Genomic DNA, 24,702 nt, shown 5'->3' with positions numbered 1-24,702 from the left:
CAGATGGTGATAAATACAATGGGAAAATAAAAGCAGAGGAAGGTGACAGGGTGTTCTAGAGAGGAGGTTTTAAATAGGGCTTTCAGAGATGGCCTAACTGAGATGATGACATCTGAACAAAGGGCGAGCCTTAGGATGTCTGGGAGAAAAGCATTCCAGAGGCCCTGACGCAAAGCCTTTGAGGCAGAAGCAACAGGCCAGTGTGGGCTGGGAGCAGCACAAGGAGATGAGATCAGAGAGGGAGTTGGGGCCATTCTGTGGGTGGCCCTACAAGCATTTTAGGCATTACAGCTTTACTCAGAGAGAAGTGGGGGACCCAGTGGACAAGGAGATGTGGTCTGATCTGGCGAGGAGAACGTACTCCAGGGGGAGGGGGCAGAGCCCAGTTAGGAGGCTAGTGGCAAGTCAGCAACCCAGGTCTTCGTACTCAACCCAGTTCCCTTTCCACACACTTGGCCCGCCTCAAACTTGAGGTGTGAATTGTTGGGAAGGGCAGAACCTACAGTGAATCCAGCCAGGGGGAAATGTTTCTAGGAAGGTTTTTAAGTTCACTTACAACTTCGTACGTTGGTCTCATTCGCACTACAAAAGTTCCAGTGTGCGGTTTTAACACGGGGAGCCTGGGCGACGGTCCAGTTACCCCACGGACAAGCTGTGTGGCTTCTGGCAGGTCTTCTAACCTCTGGCCGACCCAGTTAATTCATCTGTAAAATGGGGCTATAAATGCCCTGACTGCTTCATATTTTCAAACGATATCACTCGAAAGCACCTTTGAAACATCGTTGTCGTTTACAATAAAAAAAATGTGAAAAGGAGCTGACCTCAAAGGGATGACTTTGTACAGCACTTCCAAACTCTTTCAAAAGCGCCAAGCTTTGTCTCCTTCGAGGTCGCCGGAACCTACTCGCCTCTCACCTAGCGCCCGCGGCGGGGCTGGGAGTGCAGCCGGGCGGCGGCTGGCGCGGGAGGGAGGTGGCGCTGGGGGCCGGGGCGGGGCTGCTGAAATCCCGAGCCCCCCGAGCTGACCCCAGGCTCTTTCTGCCCGACTCTCGGCCAGGCCCTGTGCGGGCGCCGGGGCGGGGGGCAGCTGCGGGCCGCGGGCGGGAGGACAGGCGTGGCAGGCGGCCGCGACGCGGCCTGGGCGGAGCCGCCCCCGCCCTCCTCCCGCCCAGCTCCCGCCCGCCCCAGGCTCCCCGGGCCCGCGCCGCGCTCTCTTTCTCCGACAGCTGCCGGGGAGCCCAGCGCGCTGCTCTGCGTCCTACCCCGTCTGTCCCCGGGAGTCGCCGACCGCCGTCGCCGCGCCATGACCACGCAGCAAATAGCGCTCCAGGGCCCGGGACCGTGGGGCTTCCGCCTCGTGGGGGGCAAGGACTTCGAGCAGCCTCTCGCCATTTCCCGGGTAAGAGCAGCCTGGGACGCGTGGGGAGCGGGGCCATCCCGGGCTGGGGAGCGGCGTGACCCAGAGGGGAGCTGGGGCGGCCGGGGCGCCGCGGGCGCTGTCGGAGACGGCGGCTTCCGGAGCCCGGGACGGAGCCGGGGCGGCCGGGCGCAGCCAGGTGCGCCAGGTGCGCCGAGCGCTTTCCGCGCACCTCGGGCCCGCAGCCCCCGCCGCGCTTGCCGGACGCCGCGCTCCCAGGCGAGCCAGCCGGCTGCGGAGCACCACTTACCGCGTCCGCGGGACAGAAAGGCGCAGTTTTCGTGCCTTCGCTCCGGAAGCGTGGCCGGCGCGTGGACGCGCTTTGTCCGCGGGTGAAAGGCTCAGGGTCCCCGCAGATCCCGCACGCTGGGAGGTAGCGCTTCCCCGTTCTAAACAAGCCGCAGAGCGGCGGAAAGCAGTTTGGAAGTAGCAGGAACCACCTGGAAAGTGAGGTGGAGAGGATGGGAAGTTTACTGGGGCGGGGGCGGGGAGGGCGAATGAGGTTAAACGCAACAATCGAAACAATTAGTTTCTCACTCTTTGGACTTGATCCACGGCCAGGTTTTACCTCTCTAATGTCTTTTGGAGAAATGGCGGGATTTTGGAAACAGACCAACCCGTATAAACCCTCTTGGACATTCCACTACTTCGCGGGAGATGGCCGTGCCGTATTTCTGCCTGGCATTTCGGGATTACCAACTGATCAGCCCTTTTCCCCCATAAATAGGGCTGCGGTGGGGTTCCCACCGTATGTGTTTGTCTGGGGGAATTTGGTGCTTGAAAAATTCTCAGAGGGTCCTCATCTGTTTGGAAGGGCCCAGGTTCAATCGGAGACGACCAGGTCTATGATCCCCAAATAAAGCAGAAGCCCGAGGGAGACCCAGACTCACTGTTTGGAGGCCCAGGCTTTGGTCATCTTGCTAAAGGCAAGGTTGATGTCCCACTGAGAGTTGCCACATTCAATGTGCCACCAAAAGGCGGGCAAGAAATTTTTTTTGAATGAAAAAAGGGAGCGCAAACACTCTCTGGTACCCAGCTTTTATAGGCCTATCATTCCATTCTTGGGCTCATCTGTTTGCTGAAGATGACCCTAGACCTGCCTCCCCAGCCATCTGAACATTCCTCCTTTTTCTTAGAGGGGGAGGGTGGAGAGGGAAGGGGAATATCTCTATGGGTCTTTTTGACTTAGGTGCTTGCCTCCAGCCCCCGAAAGAATATGGTGGGAGGCGCAGGAGGAAAAGAATTGGGGCTTCCTCTTTGGATTCTCTCCAGCCACAGTCCTACCCACATTCCCTTGCAGGTGGGCCCTAGTGGAGTGATGTCTTCTCTGACCATCCCACTCCCAAAAGGGGCAGGTGCTTCAGTTCTTAGGCCCTGTCTTCCACCTGCTGTCCCCAGGGGACAACTTCGATTATTCTTGCAGGTACATGCTGTCTTCCCAGCCACCAGCCAGATTCCTCAAGTGCAGAAACTGTGCCTTCCCCAAATCTGGACCCCTGCCCCCAAGGCTGGCACCGAGCTGCACCTGGCTGTGCCCAGTAAATCTTTGCAGGTTTATTAATAAATGCTTATCCAGGGAAGGCACATTTAGACTCGCTTACCTCATAGTCCATTTGTCCCCACTCTTTGTGTCTATAATTAACCTGTCAGCCGGCTCAGCTTCTGAATTTATGTATGACATGAAACCCTTTCTTAAGAACTGGAGAATATGGCTTCCTCCAAGGAGTCGGAGCTGGAGCTGGAGCTGGAGGGACAGAGTGGGGGTGATTAAAAAAAAAAAAAGAATTGAGAATATATTGGCCATCTATTAAAAGGGCAATTACTGCCTGCCATTTTAGCTGGTGTTAAAAGACTTAATGCAAGTGGCCCTGTGCAGGAATGATGGTATGGGGTGGAAAACACAATACTGTGAATTCTTTAGTTTGTACCCTCATCTGTTTATTTTTTTATTAGCACATGTCTCATGAGCATATAGCATATTCTAGAAACTATACAGCAAAGCCCTGGAGTCCCAGAAATGAAGAAGACATGGCTCCACTCTCAAGGTGTTCATGGTTTAGTGAGGGAAGCTAATCTTTATAACGCCCTGGGTTGTGCTTTAATTGAAAAGTGAAAGTGACTCAGAGGAGGTGACATTCTCTTGCTGACAGTAATTTACCTGTTTATTCATCTCATTATTCCCACATGGAAAAAACGTGGGCCTCCTAACTTCCTGGGAATGGGAAAGTCATTGTCATAAAGGGTCCCTGAGGTAGCTGTCTGAGATCTCGTATAGGTCTGATTTTTGCTTCTTACTTGAGCTGTACCTGGGGTGAGTCTTCTACTGTCTGTGGCTGCCTTTTTTATCTCTGCAACGGGGATAACTCCAGCCATTGGCTGTGAGTTAAGGTATGTGAGATTGCTCTGTAAACAGTGAACAGTAGTGAGGAGGTGTGAGCATCCGCAAAGTTATACAGACGTTCTGGTTGGTAGGTGTGCTAGATTCATCATTCGGGGCAGATACAGTTTGCTGTGGTTTTGTATATGCAGACTTTGAGTCTCCACACCAAAGCAAACCATAAAATTAGGCTGGGAAAGGAGTGCCTTTTATTTAAATAGCTATGTTTGCTTTCTCTTGCATGAATTATTCTGGTATTGGCTTCATTCTTTTGTCAAACTACTAAAGCTCCTGAATATAACTCTGTAATCTTGTATACTTGAAATTATTTCTTTTTCTTTTTTAACTTTTTTATTGTGAAATTAAAAAGTCATAAACTAAAAATGCACAGCAAATGCTTATAAAGTAAAGACCTGTAGAGTTACCACCCAGGTCAAGAAATAGAACATTACCAGGACCTCAGCAGCTCACTAACCTACCTCCTTGTTTTTAGCCAGTTTCTGAACAGAAACAAACAGAACACATTTGTGTGTGTGTGAATAGCTGCTTTTGTTCCTCAATATTTTCATCTTTGTTATTGTGATACACTTAAAAAATTTCAATCCAGCTCTCCAACTGTGAATGGACGTAAACTATCTTTCTTCCTTTTACCAGTTTCTCATTTAAGCCTCTACCTTGGACTCCCTGAAGTCCTCCTTGGACTCCTGACACATTTGCAATTGTCCTCTGAGATTTTTTTTCTCTGTCAGTTCCTGCTCCAGGTCTACAGTTGTCTATCTCCTTGAGTTGTGGTATGTTTTTTTTTTCCCCCATGTCAATTTCTTATTTCCTCTAGTTGCTTTCCATGGAAGTCTTCAGAGAATCCACACCCAGGCCAAAATTGCTGCGGAGTTTATGTTGACTGTTTTTCCTCTCCCAGCAACTGACAAAAGGCAGGAAGGGGCGGGGCCAGAGATAAGGGGATGCTCTTGGTGGGAGGAGTTGCTCATTTGCCTCTTGAGTCCTGGGGAAGCCTTTGCTAAGAGCCTCTGGTTTTCGCTCAAGTGTCCTAAGGAGTGTTTAATAATGGATACTCTGTAGTCACAGGGTCTTTTCTGACTTTAAAGAGTGTCATTTCCAGACTCAAGTAGGCTTGCGTCATGTCCTTAAGGTCGAAAGAGCAGGGCTTATCTGTCAGATTGTGAAAAGTGAGAATTGTCCATAAAGGCTCATTATGCATTAATGGCCCTTGCTCTGTACTCCCTCATTCTGTGAAATTGATCACCCGGGAAATATTAGCTGCTCCAGCTGATCTAAGGAGAGGAGGAAGAGGATGAATTACAGGGAATGGCTTGGAAGTGAATGCTTGAGCCTACTGGCATGAAATTCACCAAGCCATGTTATGTCCCTTTGACCAGAGACCCTGCCCCTTACCTAAAATCCTGGATGCCAACCTTGCTGGCTTGTCTTTGAGGAGGAGAGAGCGGAGAATGGTGTTAAGGTATTGCAACAGGGCAGATAATTGAGAGGACGTTATCATTTAACCACTGAGATCACTCTCCTACTCTGATCAGGACTGGGGAAAGCACCAGAATTGCTCTTGTGCTGGGACTAGTTAGGAGTGGCTTCCAAGCTGTGCTCATTCCCTAGGCCGTACCTTGCCATTGCTCCCTGGAGGAGAGGAAAAGGAGTATTCTTTGCCTTTTACAGGGGAGAAGCTCAGTGCCCATAGGTTAGGTAATTTGTTTGAATTTACAAATTTTTTCAATGAATGAACTACTTCTTAACTTCTTTGTAAAGGAAAAGGTAAAGGCTCATTTAAAAATGAGCAAAAGGCTATGTCAGAAAATTAATTTTTAAAGGATGATTTGACTTCCAGTATGTCTCAGAGGAGAGCCTGGAGAAGCTTCCAGAACTTCTGTATGGTGCCTGGTAGAGTGTCCAGGGCAGGAACTCAGGCTGAACTCCAGTCCTGAACACCACACTGGGTGACCCCAGGTATGTCACGTGCCTTCTCTGGGGCTCAATTCTCTGTAAAGATAAATAAAATAATAAATAAGTAAACCAGTGGTTTTGTACCCTTTGAATATGAGGGCCCCTTTTTTTTTAATTGTTAAAAAGTGTCCCAACCTCTCATATGACATTAATTGTACCTTCAACCACCAGTTGACGAGAAAGCGTAATATGAATTCAGAAATGTTTTCAGATGAATTTGGGTTGTGTTATTCATCTGTGAATATCTGTGCCCAAATGACTCTTATGTTAATCACAAGAGCGTCCACTTACACTTGGAAGATTTGTGTGAGACTATTTATTTGATTGGCTTGTAGCAATGACCATAGTTAAACTGTATATGACTTTTTATATGCCAGGCAGTGTTTTAAGAGCTTAACATAGTCTTTCAGTAATCGTCACAAGTATCTTGTGAGGTAGATACAATTAAGATACCCATTTTATAGATGAAAAAACTGAGCCATGGAAACATTAGGTACTTTGCCCTTGTCATACAGTAGTGAGTGGATAGAACTGGAATTTGGCTGAGGGGTCTGGCTTCAAAGCCCATAGCCTTAACCTCTCTGTCATAATAATGTTTTAACAGTAGCTAATATATTTTGAATGGCTACTCTGTGCTAGGTGTGCACTTGCATTATCTTTTTCTGTACTCCCCACAACCCACGACACAGGGACACAGGACACACAATACATACGGTAAATTGAAGAGCTGGGATTTGAAGCCAGACAGATTGACTCCCAGGCCAGCTTCAACCACAGTATTCTGCCCCCTGATAAGCTGTAACTGTCAATAGTTCATTGATAATAATATTACCCAGCACCCAGGTCTGAGAAGTGCTAATGGCGGGGCAGTCATCAACATGAGGGGTAGGACTCTCCTGGGCTCCTCACCCCAGAGGCCCTCATGCCCATGGATGGTTGGCTGGGTTGGCCTCAGCCTGAGTGCCCCTGGAGCTCAGAGCATCCTAGAGAGCAGCACCTCCCCTTCCTGTTTCTCCTGAAAAGCTAGAAGCCACGGCCCCACCTGGGAGAACTGACACACCAGCCACAGGATTCCATGGCCGTGCGGGCAGGGAAGAACAGAAGAGCCGAGGAATTGGATGCTTTGCCAGAGAAAAGCCTCTGTAGGTGGCCAGGAGGGGATTTGGGGGCAGTTTTTATGGCAAATGAAGATGACCAGGGAGAGGACAGATCCACCTTGCCCAGCCAAGGATGGGCCTGCAAAGTGGCGGCCAAGCCAAGTCCAGAACAAAATGTACCCATGAAAACCTCAGACGAGGAAGGTAACTTCCGTATGGCAGTAAGCGCCCTGTGTGATTGTTGATACTGTTACTAGCGCCGACGTGGGTGACGTGGAAAGCTCATCTGTGACTGAGGTCCGTGGTGTATTTTCATATGTGTAGTACACTGCCTTCTCAGCAAATGCCATAAACATGAAAAACACCTTTCCGAAGAACACTCTGGTCTTGTAGGAGGCCAGGTTCTTGATCAAGGACTCGGCCTAATTTTAATAGATATGACTACTCATGTCTATCAGATAAGAAGATAGGACATAGGTATGACCTATATAGGATAAAGTTGTCAAATGCATACAGATAAATAAAATTCAGGTGATGCAGCAATGATTTACATCCATTTCTTTAAAAAAATTATATAAAAAATAAAAAATACTTATACTTCCACAGCTGAACGTGATCAGACCCTATGACCCAACAATTCTCCTAGTTAACTGGTCAATAGAAATGTGTCCACATGGCACCAAAGGCATGTCAAGAATCTTCAAAGCAGCACTGTTCACGATAGCCCCGAACTCGGAACAGTTCAGATGTCTAACAACAGTGGAATGGAGAAATAAATGGTGGTATATATAAATGTATTTATAAACGTATAAATAATGCTATGAAACACTGCAGCCATGAGAATGAAGGAATTACAACCATGCACAATGACCTGGATCAGACAGGCAGACATGATGTTGAGAGAAAGAAGCCAGACATAAAGCATAAATACCACATCATTGCAATTATATAAGATTAATCAGGCAAAATTAATCTATAGTGTTAAAGGTTGGGATCACAGTGACCTTTGCCAGGAGGTTAGTGATGGGAAGGAGGCACGAGGGGCCTTTGGAAGTTCAGGTAATGTTGTGTTTCTTTATTTGGTGCTGATTCCACGGGTGCGCTTTCTTTGTGAGAATCCATCCAGCTGTTTATTTACAATTCGTGTCCTTTATGTGTGTTATGCCTCAATAAAAAACTTACATAACAACCCTTGTGCTTATTATAAAAGATCAAATAATATAAAAATGTGGACAGCGCAAGGTAAAAGCCTTCCAACACCCTTCCCCAATCTTACTTCTCAGAGGTAAACACTGTTTAACGGTTTGCTGCAAAACTTTTCAGACATTTTTCCATTCGTGTAGCATTTTTAAAAATCAAATTACCATGTCATGGTGAACTATTTGGATGTCACTGCTTTGTACTTTCTGCCTTATTTTTAATGCAGCAAATCAAGAATTAAAGCCATCTTGATATCATGGGAAAATGAAGTCTCGGTATCAGCCTGATCTAGGTTCAAACCTTGTCTTGTTCCTATATTAGCTGTATGTCCTCAGGCAGGGTTAGCCTCTGAAACCTCAGTGCTCTCATTTGTAAAGCGGGAATAATAGTCCTTGTCTTCAAAGGTTGTAGTGAGGATTAAGATGATGTCTAGACAGAGCTTAGCACTATGGCTAACACATAGAAGGTGTCAGGATACAGTGGTACTATTAAAAAAATATATTAGTGGTAGCTACTGTGTATTGAGTGCTTATTATGGGCCAGACATTGTTCTAAACTCTACAAATGAAATCTCATTTAATCCAGCAACAAATGAGGTTGACCCTATTATAAATTTTATTTGATAAATGAGGAAACTGAAGCAATGGAGAGTGTAACTGCCCAAGGTTATGTGTTTAGTGAATGGTTAGGATTTGGGTTATGGGTGGTTGTTATTGGGGCTGTTTAAAAGCACACGGGATTCACTGGGACTTGTATAGGGACCTTTGAGAGACTGATGACTTCTTGATCAATTAGTCAAAGTATTCTACTTTGCTATCTGCTTTTTAATTATATTCCTACCTAAGAAATGATGGTCTTTCAGACTAAGAGCAATAAGTCTGTTCGATCGGCCACCCCTTAGCGTTAATAGCTTCCTTTTGCAGCGAGTGTGAAGTGAAGCTGGATTACGGCATAGCTCAGCTACTTGGACCTGAACTACTTCATTGCCTCATTTTCTTAAGCAAATGGTTATGGAGTAACCAAGAACATTTTGAAACATTCTTAGGGTTTTCAAGCCAACTGCATAAGCTCATACAGCTTCTGTTTCTATAATGTGGCTTCAAAGTCTGTGCCATAGCCTGGGCCCACAAACAAACTGAGTCAGAAGTCTGACCAAGGAGAGTTCAAATTCCGCATCTAAGTGGCATACTGCAGGGGCGGGGCTCTGCTTTGTCATCCAGCTCAGAGTCGTTTAAATTTGTACCTAAATAGGGACTTCCCTGGTGGCGCAGTGGTTAAGAACCCGCCTGCCAATGCAGGGGACATGGGTTCGAGCCCTGATCTGGGAAGATCCCACATGCCGCGGAGCAACGAAGCTGGTGCACCACATCTACTGAACCTGTGCTCTAGAGCCCACTAAGCCACAAATACTGAGCTCGCGTGCCACAACTACTGAAGCCCATGCACCTAGATCCTGTGCTCCGCAACAAGAGAAGCCACCGCAATGAGAAGCCTGTGCACCGCAATCAAGAGTAGCCCCAACCGCCGCGACTAGAGAAAGCCCGCACGCAGCAACGAAGACCCAATGCAGCCAAAAATAAATAAATAAAATTTTTAAAAAAATTTATACCTAAATACTTGGACACAGCCATTAGTTTGAAGGAGGTTGTCCCTAAAGGTGCATGGCACTGAGATTGAACGTGAATTCCAAATTTCTTTATTCCAGTCTTGTTTGTATAATGTTAAAAATTATTAAGTTATCATTATTTAATATTAATACACCCAACTTGTAAGGTGATTTATAGCACCAAAATACATGGCTACAAAATTTCAAACAAAAGAACACACACCATAAGATGTAACAAAAAATTGGGGTCTTCCCTGGTGGCGCAGTGGTTCAGAATCCGCCTGCTAATGCAGGGGACACGGGTTCGAGCCCTGGTCCAGGAGGATCCCACATGCCGCGGAGCAACTAAGCCCGTGCGCCACAACTACTGAGCCTGCGCTCTAGAGCCCGTGAGCCACAACTACTGAGCCCGTGTACCACAACTGCTGAAGCCTGTGCGCCTGGTGCCTGTGCTCCGCAATGGGAGAAGCTACCACAATTAGAAGCCCTCAGCAACTAGAGAAAGCCCGCGCACAGCCACGGAAGACGCAACGCAGCCAATCAATCAATAAATTAAAAATTTGGAACATAGAAGAAGAAAGAGATGTGCCAGGACCTTTCAATGAGGTGGTTTCTGTAATTGCATACTACATTTAGCTGTGAGTTTTCTGGTGGAGGCAAAATAGGAACCATGTTAAGTTATTTAGGCATCTGGAATGAAATAACTTCTGCAGTACTCCATCTGCATTCAAGGATGTTGACCAGTGGTGTAGGGGATTTTTTTTTTTCTTTGTTTTGGTAAGAGATAGGAAAATACTATTCTAATGGATGTTTCTTTTCTTTTCTTTTTTTTTTTGGCCTCGCCCCACGGACGGCATGTGGGATCTTAGTTCCTACCGGGGATGGAACCCCTACCCGCTGCCGTGGAAGCGCAGAGTCTTAACCACTGGACCTTCAGGGAAGTCCCTGGATGTTTCTTTTAAGGGCCTTTTATGCATTTTAATAGAATGTAAGCCTTGAAGTTGTCTCTGGAGGCGCTGAGATCTTAAGATTCTAAGTATTTTTTGTTTACCTGGTTAACATCGTTCAGGGAGACCTTTGGGGGAAAAAGGCTGGTCAGCATCTCCCTTGATGTTCCCAAACCTAGTGAGCATCAGAATCTTCCGGGAAGCTTTAAAAAATAAAGATTCCTGGGTCACACTGTGTAGACCAGGGGTCCCCAACCCCCAGTCCTCAGACCAGTATCTGTCTTCAGTCTGTTAGGAACCGGGCCGCACAGCAGGATGTGAGCCTCATCTGCCGCTCCCCATCGCTCGCATTACTGCCCGAACCAACCCCGCCCACCCTATCTGTGGAAAAATTGTCTTCCACGAAACCGGTTCCTGGTGCCAAAAAGGTTGGGGACCGATGGTGTAGACTCCCCTCAGTAGATCTGAAGTGGGAAGTAGAGATCTATTTATATTTTTAAAACCTGAGAGGATCTGACGACCAACTTGTTTGGGAACCATTGCCTCATCCTTGCCAATGTCATTTCCCCCTAAGTTATTGGCGAGCTAGGTCAATTTCTGGTCTGAAGTTTAGATGCCAATTCCAAGGGTCAAGGTTAACAACATTCTGTGAACATTCAGGAAATTGACCTGTATTCCTGTCTGCAGAATAAAGTCAGAGAACCTTTGAACAGGGACAGTTTCCCTTGCGGGTGTGGGGTGAGGCTGCTTCAGAACTGTTTAAACTGTTTGACAAGTATTTGGTTAAAACCCCCATCTCTGTCAAAAGAGTGGCAATACAATTTATCATCCAGACTGAAACACACTGTTGAAAATGAAATGGGGTGCTTTTGATAATTAAGCTGGGAAAATCTGTTACCATCCTGGGCAAACCAGGGTGTCTTGTAGTCCTAGTCATAAAACATTTCTGCATATAATTTTTTAACTAAGTCAGTGGTCACAAGCACATTTGCATGAAGGGGTTCGGAGACAACATAAAAGAGTTTTGACTCGAGGGTGAGGTAGTGGAAAAATTAACAGCTGCAAGAAAGATGCTAAATGGCAGCTGGTCCCAGGTTTCTGTGTTGGGGGCAGTAGAGCATGGTGAGAACTGACAAAGTGGAGAGTGTCTGCCTCAGCTAAAGGGGGCAGAGTAATTTAAATTTTGAAAAGCTAAGATTGTAGACTGGATTCATTTCATGGGCCTCCTCCAGCTTTCAATCTTGAGCTTAGGGAGTTAAAGGAACCCAATCTGGCTGTCAATCAGACACGTAATTTTAAGTAGAAGTGCCTTTGGACAAGTCCTCTAGGGGAAGCCAGCCTCAGAATGGCTGTCCTAGAGGCTGAATTGTCGACCCCTCGAATGGGTCTGCTTCTCTCAACTGCCATTAGGGAATATCTGACAAATACAGTCACCTTAATCTCAACAGAGCTAGGGCTCATTGGTTGTTTCTTGGCAGTAACTGGGCAGTTGAGTCAGAGGCTATGTTTAAACTCCTTTGTTGTTCCCCATTGTTTTCCAGATAAAGTACAGTCTTGTTAAAAAGAAAATGACAGAACTCTTACAGCCTGGTCTATTTTTACATCTCCAGACTCCTCCCCTTCCTCTCCCTTCACTTCCTGTGTTTTATCTGTGCCAGTCCACGTGCTATTCCAGTAAATTGCCATGCTCTTTTCTGCCTCCTGTAGTGCCTTTGCACAGTTTTAAGCAATGCCTCCTCCATGGAGCCTTCCCTGATTTCACCTTTAGGCTCCCATTGCCTCTTTACTTGTTTCTAGCATCAGCTGTTGTACATACCTGTCTGCCCCAGGAGATTGTGAACTTGACAGTGTGCTCTGCCTGAATCATTTCAGGTAATCCTCACAACAGCCTTTCGATGCCCGGACTGTTATCACCCCTGTTTCATAGGTGAGAAGAGTGAGGCACACAGAGGTGAAACATCCCACCCAAGGGTACTTACCTCACAAGCACCAGAAACGGGACTTGAACCCTGGTCATCTAACTTCAGTAGCGACATCTTAATAAGCTGTACTGTCTTTGAGAATGGACTTAAGGAATGTCTGTCTGATGAGTGAATGAATGAAAGAAAGAGGTAACAGAGGAGGGATAAAATAGGTATATGCCATAATACGGGGGAAGAAAGTCATCTTTTCATTTGCTGTGGCCAGAGGGTATGCATCCAGTTTTGTATAAAAGCAATATTTAGTTATTTAGATGTAAATTGAAGAAAGTGGGAGAGCCACATCATAGTCCTGTTCTGCACCATTTAGAAATGACATTCTATGAACCTTCTTTTGTGTTTAGAAGTCTGACGGCAGTGCACAGGCTTTAATGATGCAGTATAGGATGGATGTACAGATTGGACTCTGAGCAAAGTGTCTACCTGCGGCGGCAAAGGGTGAGAGAGGCATGAGTGAATTCTGCAGAAGACGGCAGATTGTTCATTAGTGGAAATTGTGCCTAACCCCATTTATTCTCAGGCATCAAGAGTTGTGTGATCACGTTGTAAGGTCCCTGGGGAAGAAAGCTGGAAGAGGGTTTTTGAGAATGTCCATTGAACAAATTAATGGGCCTGTCCCTTTGGAGGAGAGTATAGGACTTCTGTTCTAGAAACTGAAGCTGATTCCATTCTGAGCCGGTTCTGATGGAATTTGACGGTCAGGAGGAAATCAGAACAGACAGTGGGGCGTGCTAGGTTAGGTGGACGGACCTCGGGGCCCCAGAGCCCGCCATTCACCAGCTGTCAACCCGTTCCTCCACTTCCTTCTCCATGATGATGCAAATAATGTTGGCTACCTGATAGTATCTCAGGAGGACTGGGAAATTCTACCCTTGCCAAACAAACTGTGTTTGACACATGATTAGCACTCATTAACTGATAAATACTGCTATGATTGTGATGAATAGTTAGTGTGCAGCAAGGTTTGGAGTCCTCCATTCATGATGGAAACTAACCAGAGTTGGAGACACAGGCCTTCTGTCCTGAGGGCTTTTCAGTTCTGACTTGAGTATTTTATAACGGGAGGAGTTACTGGGCCCCAGCTCAGCGTAGACCAATGGAGATGGTTGTCTGATGGATGGCGAGTGGCACCCAGGCCTTAGCAGGAGTTTGCGACACTCCAGTTCCCTGTGTTGAAGGCCACAACAGATGAGTCTGCTCAATTCTGGATTTCTCTTTGGCTCTGACAGTGGGGTTTGGAGCCTCTGCTTGTGGCATTGTGGTAAAGCAGAAGGGGAATGGAATTTGGAATGAGGGAATCTGGTTTCAAGTTCAGGCTCCAACCTTTAGCTGTGTGAACTTGAGTCAGTCACAGCTTTTCTGAGTTTCAATTTCCTCATCTGAAAAATTATATGTTGGTGGTGAGGTCATCATCATTATTATCTCAACTAGGAGAATGTTTGTGAAAGAGCTTTGTAAAACGCAAATCCCATAATTTGTTTAAATCCATTTTCCCCCCAGAAATAGACAGCTCATAAAAGAATGCGGACTTTATTTATGTGTGATTCCATCTGAGCCCCACCTAATAATGTTGTCTTATAACTTTCTGAGATTTCCTTTGGTTCCCCATTAATTTGGCTTAAAAAATAAATCAGACCAAAAGATAGGATGGCCAGGCCTTGATTACTCAGACTCAGGGCTCTTAAGACTGGTTCTGACTTGTCCAGGATCTGTCGGGATGTACTTAGCAGAAATGCCTCACCTCCAAGACAGTTGGAACCAAATGCTGGAAATTCCAGAGTTCTTAGCAGCTGAGCATATGAAAGTAAAAGGAAATTTCTATTTTCATTTTCTCAGGCTTTTTGCCCCCCACCGCCCCCATCTCCTCATTTTAGTTTTGTGAGTGGTCCCAGTCCAGGATAGCAATGCTGGGGAAAGTGATTATTTGATTCCTTTTGAAATAGTCATTTTTTTAAAGGATGGAACGAAGCAGCATGATTACATATTTAACAACCGCTAGATATTTTGGATTCAGTCACTCATTGGACAAATATTTATTGAGCACCTACTATGTGCCAGTCACTGCTAGGCACTGGGGATACCACAGTGCATAAGGCAGACAAATCCTGCTCTCCCACACCTTACTGTTTAGTAGGCTCTCAAGCATTATGTAAACAAACCCACAGAATAGATTTACAAACCTAACTGACAAGTGCCATGAAGAAGAGAGTGTATGAAAATGTTGACGGGGTGGGGGGGGCAGGGGGAAGGTTGACAAGGGATCTAACTTATTTTTATTTTATTTTTTTGCGGTACGCGGGCCTCTCACTGTTGTGGCCTCTCCCGTTGCGGAGCACAGGCTCCGGACGCGCAGGCTCAGCGGCCATGGCTCACGGGCCCAGTCGCTCCGCGGCATATGGGATCTTCCCGGACCGGGGTGCAAACCCATATCCCCTGCATCGGCAGGCGGACTCTCAACCACTACGCCACCAGGGAAGCCCAAGGGATGTAACTTAGATTGGAGGATTCAGGAAAGTCTTCTGTGAGAAGGGTCATTTAAGCCAAGAAGTTAATCAGGTAGTGGCTACAGCAGGTGCTAAGGCCCTGAAGCAGGAAAGAAGGCAGGAAGGCCCCTGTAGCTAGAGCTTAGTAGGGGAATGGCACAGTCCTGAGGAACCTCATTAGTGATTCCGGATTTTATCCAAGGGGCCTTCTTTTTAAGACCATGAGAGTTGGTCGTGATAAATGAGTTCAATCAGGCTGTTCTCCCTGGAGACAGAGTTTGCCAACTCAGAACCACGGCTCATCCCAAATAAAGTGATGCTTAGGGCCATTTGTAAAACAAGGGGTCTGTGTTGTTCTTTAGAAAAAGCAAAATATACATGAAGTCACACCAGGTGAGTCTTCTCGGGAAGACGGGCAGAAAATGAGAGGAAGTTGTCTTTATGGCACGTACTGGGTGACTCAGAACTAACTCCCCGAAGTCAAATGAAAGGAGTGTGGCCTACGCTCGCCTGTATAAAATATCTTTTCCCCGTGGCTGCATTAGAAGAAGATCCGAACCTTGGATTGGGGACTTTTGTTTTCTAAAGGCCAGATCTCTGGTAAACAGATGATGGGAAAGCCAGAAAGGAAGGTTAGGAGGTCAGGATCTCTGCACTGGTTTCCACATCCTGCTACATTCCAGGAGAGTTTTGCCTGATAAAGTCATAGCATGTCTGAACCGGAAGGAACCTCAAGGATCAAGTCATCCACCCCTTGTTTTGTGGGGATAGGGCACTGATGGGGGGATGGCCACGACAGCAGCCACCACACTGGCCCACCTCAGAAGGGTCGGTGTTTTCCATTTGGCGAGGGCCGATTGGAGACTGGCTGCTGAAAACTGCATCAGACACGGAGGCTCAGGACATAAGCCTTGTGTCCTGATTTGATGTCTTGAAAGGCCTCTTACCTGTGGTTCAGCCTTACGGAGACCCTCAAATGTTCATAAGATCTTCTTCACTGGGCTCCCAGGGGTCAAGGGCCTTCTCCAAGGTGAGGCCAGAGCCCTGTGGGTGCTGGGAGTCTGGGCGTACTCTGCTCCTGGAGGGCTTGGACTTCTCATCAAGGAAGGTCTCTTAATGTCAAAGTCATGGACTGACCTTGGGATGATGGTCCTATTTTTAGTATACCTTGGTTTAGAAAATACCTAATAGGAAAAATCATCTCTGAGGTTAGGACTACTTCAAAATGAGTTCATACTTTGGTCATCACGATAGCGTCTGTTCACTTGAAAGATAGTTGGACATCTCCACGTGAAGCTTGATATTTATTCAGGTCACGTGTAACGCTCACTAGGCAGATGAATTTGATGACCCACTGCAGTCATTGGCTGGCTTCCCCCAAGCATTGGTTGCCCATAAATTTGGAACCACTGGTTTTAGAAGCACTGGCCTGTAAATCAGCCACCCAAAGGGGCTAAACCCTAATAGTCAGTTTCCTGGCTGGGAGGAAATGAACCAGTATAAACCTATACTATTGTATTTTAAAATATTCTTTGTTGCTTTTTTCAATTACAAAAGTAATTCAAGCTCATTGTATAAACCAAAAACATTACAGCAATGTAATACTGTGAAGTTTGGTATGCAGTATCTCAATATTTTTGTGTGTAAATAGCATATTAATTGTTAAGATTTTTATAGAAATAGGATGTTTCTGTACATAATGTTCTCTAAGTGTGTGTTTTTTTTAAATTGGTGACTTATTTTAGGGAAGCAGCAAGAGACAGTGGGAAGAACATTGGGTCTGCTTTAGGGCTTGAGTCCTGGCTCTCTATTACACTGTTGATAGTTGGATGACTAGTAATACAGTAATGTATCCGTTGGGTGATCCCAGGTAAGTCACAGATCTTTCTAAACCTCAGTTTCTTGGTATCTAAAATGGGGACCAATATAGGGCCGGATACTTGCCTTCCTTTTTCACAAGGTTATTGTAAGGATCCAATGAGATGGTATATAGAAAAGAACTCATTGTAAACCATGATGTATTACATAACTATAAAGGATCATTATTATTGAAACTTATGATTTTAGCCTTCTTTCCTTCTTAAATGCTTTGATCCACATTAGTGAATACTTAATCCAGTGGTAATTTACTCAGTGGTCTCCTTGGAGACAGACGGTAAACTAAGCCAGCTCTCCTCTCCTTTTTTCCAGGTCACTCCCGGAAGCAAGGCTGCTACAGCTAATTTATGTGTTGGAGATGTAATCACAGCCATCGATGGGGAAAATACCAGCAATATGACACACTTGGAAGCTCAGAACAAAATCAAGGGCTGCACAGACAACATGACTCTCACAGTAACCAGGTGAGGCCCGTGGAAACACTCGCTCATTTCTGGTTGACTGGAAGCTGCTTGTGGACAGGGACTACTTCACCTATTTCAGGATCCCCTACCCACCCAGCTCAGTGCCTTGTATGGTGTAGGCAGGCAGAGGTCTGTGGAACTGAAATTTCAGGTTGCTCATTTTCCTCTCTAATTTTCACAGTGCTCTTCATAGTATGGGCATCTTTCTCTAAGATATTTGCATTTTCATTTGACCTAACACAACTAACCAAAATTTTGAGGTAGTGAAATCAGTATAATGAAATGAAAACCATCTTGTACACTTCAGAGCCCTACCCCCATGGGAGGTGCACTATTACTATCCCCTCAAAAGCACATTCATCCCTCATTCTTGTCTCCATTTCTATCTCAGTCCACATCTTCTCCTTCAAGACATTCATTCATTACAGATTAATTGATTTTTTTGATCCATTTACCAACACATTGAATAGCTCCATCTTGTATATATCTGGCCTTGTGCTGGGCACTCTGAAAATAAAGAGATAAGTACAAATATTCTTTACCCGTAAGAGTGAAAAAATGCTACGCTAATGAAAACTGAGACACGACCTAGAGAGTTGCTGTGTGAATGGTACAAGGAAATCCTTTCCAAGCTCAGAAAAGGAGGCATCACTTTTGTTTGGTCCAGATACACTTCACGAACAAGTTGGTTATCTGGTCTGGATCGGGAACACTGGATGAGATAGAGGAGCTTGTTCCGTCCTGAGCAGAGGTGGGGCGGCATCAGGCATGCCCAGGAGCATGGAGGAGGCCGGTGTGGCTGGGTCAGCGGTACAGAGCGCAGTGGGGGAGGATGAGGCTGGAAGAATGACAGCAGCTTGGGAAATCCCTCAGGGCTGAGCGCACACAGCCATCAGACATGATGTCATGAGGTTGGTGCTTCCGAAAATCACACTGATAGCAAAATGGAGGGGAAGGCGCGGGCAGAGTGCTAGTTCAGAGGCTAGCAGTCGGGCAAGAGGGGACACTTTCCCACTCCGTTTTTAGTATATTTTATTTATTTAGCATGCATGAAACAGCAGCTTTGTCAATCTGTTGCAGATCTGAACAGAAAATCTGGTCTCCTCTGGTGACAGAGGAAGGGAAACGTCACCCATACAAGATGAATTTAGCCTCTGAACCCCAAGTAAGTACTTGCCCACCATGGCCCTTGCTGTCAGCACCCAGAGGCCTTTCTGCTTTTGACACCGCTAGGCACACTCCCGTTTTTCCTGCCCTGGAGGCAGGGGATAGGACGCAGGGGGAGGGCCCTCCGCTGACACTGCTGGGACCTGGCTCTTGTTTGGTTCTTCCCGTAAGGGAACTGTGGGAGGAAGGGGCTGGAAAACCCCAGGGCAGTGACGCCAGGGCCTTGGCTGGACACAGCGGGTAGGAAGGGGATACGGGAAGCGTGTGGAAGCTTTCCTGTGCAGAACAGGGTGGCAGAACCATGGCAAAATAGGGGTGCTGACTCAGCTCATTATGGATTGCAGATGCAAATGAATCATGCCAGGGACAAAAAGAAGGCCTAGAGCCTAGAGGAACTACAAGGAAATTTAGTAGTAAACCCAGACATACCCCGCCCCACCCCGGGTCCTGGGTCCTACTGCCTGGTTTCCAAGAGCCTTAGGATGGGAATCTCTAGTTTTCTTACAGTGAGATCTTAAAATTACTAAAATAAAGTGGTAGTTCATATTGGAAAATGTGATAGGGAGTCAATGCACAATTTGTTGGCCAAATAGAACTTCCTGGATGGGAGACTGTCCTGAGATCCCATATTTGTACATAATAGATTATAAGCGATTGTATTTCTTCTTTAACTACATCTCCTAACTTATCTACAATGAATGGGTAGTCTTTAGAAACAAGGGGAGAAACGTAGAGAAGAATGTTTAGAACATCTTTGTAAAACTCCTCACTCCTGATATGCTACTTTTTGTTCGTTTGTTTTGTTTTTTTTCTGATGTGCTACTTTTCACAAAGTGTGTCTCTCGGATAAATTAATGAGTTGTTAGTAGGTAGGTCAATAATGGCTTTTGAAACTCCTTTTAGACTGGTTTGTGGTTGTTATACATTTAGCCCCAATTGAAGATTTGAACTTTAATTTTCTTTTTCTAAATTTGGGACACTGTTTCATTTTTATGGTGTATTGAGGTATAATCAAAAGATAACATATAGCTCGTTACCTTTTATACCTAAAACAGAAACTTGTATGAAATTGAACTCACTGGGTACATTAGTGTGGGTAAATTGAGTGGTTGTATGTGAATGGTTATTTTCTCAAATGTCTTCCATTCAACTGTCAGAAATGCAGTCATAGAAAATTTTTCCCATTAATAAAAATAATATTTAGTCCTAAGAGTCACTTTAAGGATCATTTTGCATCTGGCATGTCAAAACTGACATGACCATATTATTCTGTACAGCCCCTCTAAGGAAAGTTCACGAAATGGCATTCAGTCTATAAACTGGCAGTTGTGCAAACTAATTTAAGACATGCCACAGTCAATTCCAATTTCCTAGGGAGTTCTCAGCCACTTCATTAGATTTACTATAAATGTTGTTTTAATGTGTTAAGTCCTTATATGTATGTTTTATAATATGTAAGGAATGATTTTGTTTTAATGTGGTCTATCTAAAATCCTAGTTTCCACTTCAGTAAGGCAATGCTTACATTTTAGTTATACTTTTTATATGTATTATACTTGAATTTTCATCTTAAACATATAATCTGAGTACCTATATTAATCTTTTGAAGGTAGTTTTCTTCAGGTTAAAAAAAAAATCTCCAACACTTTAACATCTAACTTGACTATACATTTCTTTTGATTCCAGTAATTCTTTGTTCATATGAAAAACTTCCCACCTCTCATTTTTCCAAAATCTTCCACTTCCAGTCATTCTAAAACAGAGGAATGAGTAAGAGCAGAGTTCATCTATAACTAAAGGATTTGTTCATTCATGTAAGGCTAGCCCACACCCCAGCTTATCTGAGGTCAGTGTAGTTACACACCTAGTTTATATTTCCTCATTATTGAGTTTCCTTGGAGACATAAATACAAAGCCCAAACAATGACATCATCCCTTCCAAAAGGCAGGCCCTGAATTAACCGCCTGACTTCTGGAAAGACCAGTATTCACATGGGGTTAGAGATACTCCTTTTATATACAAAACAGATACATTCTTAGGAGATTCTCTATAAAGTAAAAAATCAGAATTTCCAACCTGCATTTTCTACTGACTTCCATTCTAACTGAAAATGTGTTTCTGTGGAAGGAGAAGGGAATGACACTGTGACTGTCTGCTGTGTGCTGGGCACTGTGCAATGGCTAAGAAAGAAGTATAACTTGCCCAAAGCCGAGCAGGAAGCAACAGGGAAAAAACTGAGCCAAGACAGAAACATGAGGGCTCTTCCCTGGTGCTCAGCATCCTAAGATGCTCCTAAGGAATTGCTGTGGGGAAGGAGAGAGGAGGAAAGAATTGCAGTCCTGGCTGCCGCTGTCCACCTGCCCCACAGAGCTGCAGGGTAGCCACTGACGGGGGCCAGAGTCCCAGGCCACCCTTCGGGAAGTCTGCTGCCATTAATGACCCCTTCTTATTCCTTGGGGTAGCTGTGCCGAGGAACGTACTTAACCATTCTTTGATTACTGCTGAAGTTATTTTCTTAACTAATTATACTTCCCCTCTGGTGAACAACCTGTGTGTACTGAGCTTTTTTCCAACGTGGATAAAGTCAGCTCAACGTAACGTATACAGTAAAACCGCACTGATTCCGACTTGTTGAAGAGGGAGACTATCTGAATCATCATAAACACATTTTCATGTTGTCTTTTAAGTCAGTACACAGGGAATTAAGCTGGTGGTTTTCATCATCGTTTTCTAAGAAAGTGTAAAAGACTTGAAGGTTTAGTGAAGAAAGAGAGAGAAAAAAAAAAGGAAGGGCAGTCATTCTGGGCCTGGGTGTTAACAAGGAGTACAGGATTCAGGAGGATTTCTGGGAGACCCAGAAAATAGGACGCACATCGAGTTTAGCAGGCTGCAAAGAGTACGCTCTCACCTGCGAGCAGAGTTTGAACCAGAACACCCATGCGGAAAGCATCTTGCTAACTGAGTCATCAGAAAAGCCGTGATCTTTTTCAAAAGGCGAATGTTAGTTTAAAAAGGTTTCGGGGGTGTTCTTAAAGTAGCTGCTAGGTGTGGCAGCCGTAGTGATTATCCACCAAGCCCTGGCAGTCCAGTGTGGAGGTGGAGGCGCTTCCTCAAATTACAGAAAGAGGGGAATGAGCACAGGAGGAACTCAAAGTCCTTTCCTGCAGCTCCCCCTGGGCACCGCTCTGTAGCAGGTATCCCCCAGCCTTCCATCTGATCAGCCTTGGCCTTCTCCCACACAAAACACCAGATCAGTCATTCCCCGTTAGCCCCTTCTGCCAGCGCCCTGAGGCTTCTCTGCCTAGTCGGCAGCTGCTTCACTGGTGACACAACCCTCTGATCTTGCTTCTCTAAACCGCTCCTTCCTGGGGAATTCATCTCCACTTTTTATCATCTCCTGCTCCGCACCAAAGTGATGCCAGTTCCTCTCTTCCTGGTACTTAATCCCTCTGGAAATGTGCCCTGAAAAGGGTGTTTCAGCTCTGACTTGGATCCTGACAGCCCAGGGCATCAGGGGGTGTCCTGCCCAGGGGTACCCAGCAGGAGATCAGGCTCTGCTGGGCCTCAGGGAAGAACCAGGAGGCAGAGCTGACGGATGAAACTGCACACGTGCCTGGCTCGTGCAACGTCCTGGGTCTTGCCCCGTGTCAGGTGGGTTTGTCAGAGCCCCTCAGCTAGTTTGGCATTGAGCCAGGGCCATCATAGCTCATTGGAACACCTCTCTCTCCCTGGCACTCAGCCTGTACCGTCCATCAAGGGGTGCATATTGGACACCCCCCCGATTTCTCCTCTGATCTCTGCCCGCAGGAGGTCCTACACATAGGAAGCGCCCACAACCGGAGTGCCATGCCCTTTACCGCCTCACCTGCCTCCAGCCCTGCCCCCAGGGTCATCACAAACCAGTACAACAACCCAGCTGGCCTCTACTCCCCTGAAAACATCTCCAACTTCAACAACGCCTTGGAGTCAAAGACGGCAGCCAGCGGGCAGGAGATGAATGGCAGAGCGTAAGTAGGCCCGTGCAGTCCGCTCTGGGCCAGTCCTGGAAGAGGCTTTTCACGCCAGGACAGGCTCGTGCTGGCAGCGGGGAGAAGGTTCAGCCACTAGCCCTGGGAGAAGAATGCCTACTCTAGCACAGTTCTTTCTGTGTTCATTCTCCTCATCTCTAAAAAGGGGGTAATACCACCTGCCTTGTGGGGCTGTTGTAAAATAAGAAGTAACCTGTAAAATGCCAGTACCGGGTCTGACACACCAACTGAGTATTCACCGAGACCTATGTTATTATCATCCTGGTTTCCGTGGTCATCGTCTTCTTCTAAGTGACCATTTTCCTTCCTTGACAGTTCTGCTGCCTCCCAAGAAACTCTTCAGTTTTTATAGTTTGCGCTTTCTGCTTACGATCACCATTTGGTCTGAGCGAGGGAAGAGCACCTGAATGCAGTTTTCAGTGAAGCAGTGTTTGCCTTTTTCCCTCAAGTGGCCCAGTAGAGATAATAGAAAGAAGTCCATGAGGATATAAATGTGTGTCTGTTAGAACAGGTTCAGATCTGGGGCAGAGGCAGAGGTGGGCTTGCCCAGGGGAGAGGAAGGGTTGCAGGTGGCCATGGTGGAGAGGTCTAAGGAAGCATCTTGCTTAGGGCTGGGGAGGCCTGTCGCCTTTGGCCACAGCTGCCTCTAAGTCTTTATCCAAAGGATCCTCTGCATCTTCCCAGCAGAGGGGGCCCAGAGTCGACTCCCTCCCAAACACTTTGAAGATGAATCCAGAAACACTGGGAATCTCACAGCCCATGGTAGAGAACTGGGTTTGACGACAGAGAGTAAGAGATGGGATCAGTTGTCTGTGGTGGAAAACGGGAGGGACTAGGGCACGAGTTACCACCTCACATGCCCAAAGGTGGCAGGGAAGATAAGGACTCAAGGACAGAGCTCTGAGTACAGACAAGGGGGAGCAGAGCGACCCGTGGCGGCTGGACAGTGCATGCCCCATCCAGAGGGGGAACCACTCCTTGGCTCCAGCCAGACACCACACGCAGGCCTGGGATTCCCATTTCTGATGATTCATTTCATCAAACCAGAAGGCAGAGAGCTTTTCATCTGAAATCCCCTGATTTTTAGATGTTGCTGACAGTCAGACTTGTTGGAATATACCATGTGCTCCAAACTTGTCTGATCTCGGAGGGTCTTTTCCTCTTGGAACCCTCAGTTCTTTTTTTTTTTTTAATTGAAGTATAGTTGATTTACAATCTTCTGTTAGTTTCAGGTATTTATATGTATAAAGTGATTCGGTTTTTTATATGTATATATATATTTTTTTTTTTCAGATGCTTTTCCATTATAGGTTATTACGAGATACTGAATATAGTTCCCTGTGCTATACAGTAAATCTTTGTTTATTTTATATATGGTGGTGTGTATCTGTTCTGTACTCTTAATTTATCCCTCCCCCCTTCCCCTTTTGTAACCATAAATTTGTTTTCTATACCTGTGACTTTCTGTTTTGTAAATAGATTCATTTGTATTATTTTTCAGATTCCACATGTGATATCATATAATATGTCTGACTTACTTCACTTAGTATGATATTATCTAGGTCCATCCATGTTGCTGCAAATGGCACTATTTCATTCTTTTTTATGGTTAAGTAATATTCAGGGGTGTGTGTGCGTGCGTGCGTGCATGCGTGTGTGTATCACATCTTCTTAAACCAAACGCCTGTTGATGGGCACTTGGGTTGTTTCCATGTCTTGCCTATTGTAAATAGTGCTGCAGTGAACACTGGGGTACATGTATCTTTTCAAATTAGAGTTTTCATCTTTTCTAGATATATGCCCAGGAGTGGGATTGCTGGACCATATGGTAGCTCTATTTTTAGTTTTTTAAGGAACCTCCACTGTTCTCCATAGTGGCTACACTAATTTACATTCCCACCGACAGTGTAGGAGGGTTCTCTTCACACCCTCTGCAGCATTTGTTCTTTGTAGACTTTTTTTTTTTACTTTACTTATTTTTGGCTGCATTGGGTCTGTTTGTTGTTGGGTCTTTGTTGCTGCATGCGGGCTTTCTCTAGTTGCGGCGAGTGGGGTCTACTCTTCGTTGTGGTGCACAGGCTTCT

The 24,702-nt window shown here is 45.8% G+C and overlaps 1 protein-coding gene across 1 annotated transcript in view; it reads left to right on the top strand.

Moving 5' to 3' along the window:
- Positions 1-1,199: 1,199 nt before the first annotated feature.
- The window catches only part of PDLIM1 (PDZ and LIM domain 1), a 45,870-nt gene continuing 22,367 nt past the window's right edge, over positions 1,200-24,702 (top strand). The window contains exons 1-4 of the mRNA XM_082673210.1: positions 1,200-1,399; positions 17,271-17,422; positions 18,503-18,587; positions 22,398-22,597. Of these exons, the coding sequence (XP_082529336.1) occupies positions 1,304-1,399; positions 17,271-17,422; positions 18,503-18,587; positions 22,398-22,597 (533 nt within the window). The 5' untranslated portion in view covers positions 1,200-1,303. The remainder of the gene's footprint in view (positions 1,400-17,270; positions 17,423-18,502; positions 18,588-22,397; positions 22,598-24,702) is intronic.

This window comes from Grampus griseus (assembly GCF_964374135.1).
Source record: "Grampus griseus genome assembly, chromosome: 16".
In the NCBI taxonomy this organism is placed as follows: domain Eukaryota; kingdom Metazoa; phylum Chordata; class Mammalia; order Artiodactyla; family Delphinidae; genus Grampus; species Grampus griseus.
Note: the sequence above shows the minus strand (reverse complement) of the source record. Positions and strands in the feature narration are given on the sequence as shown.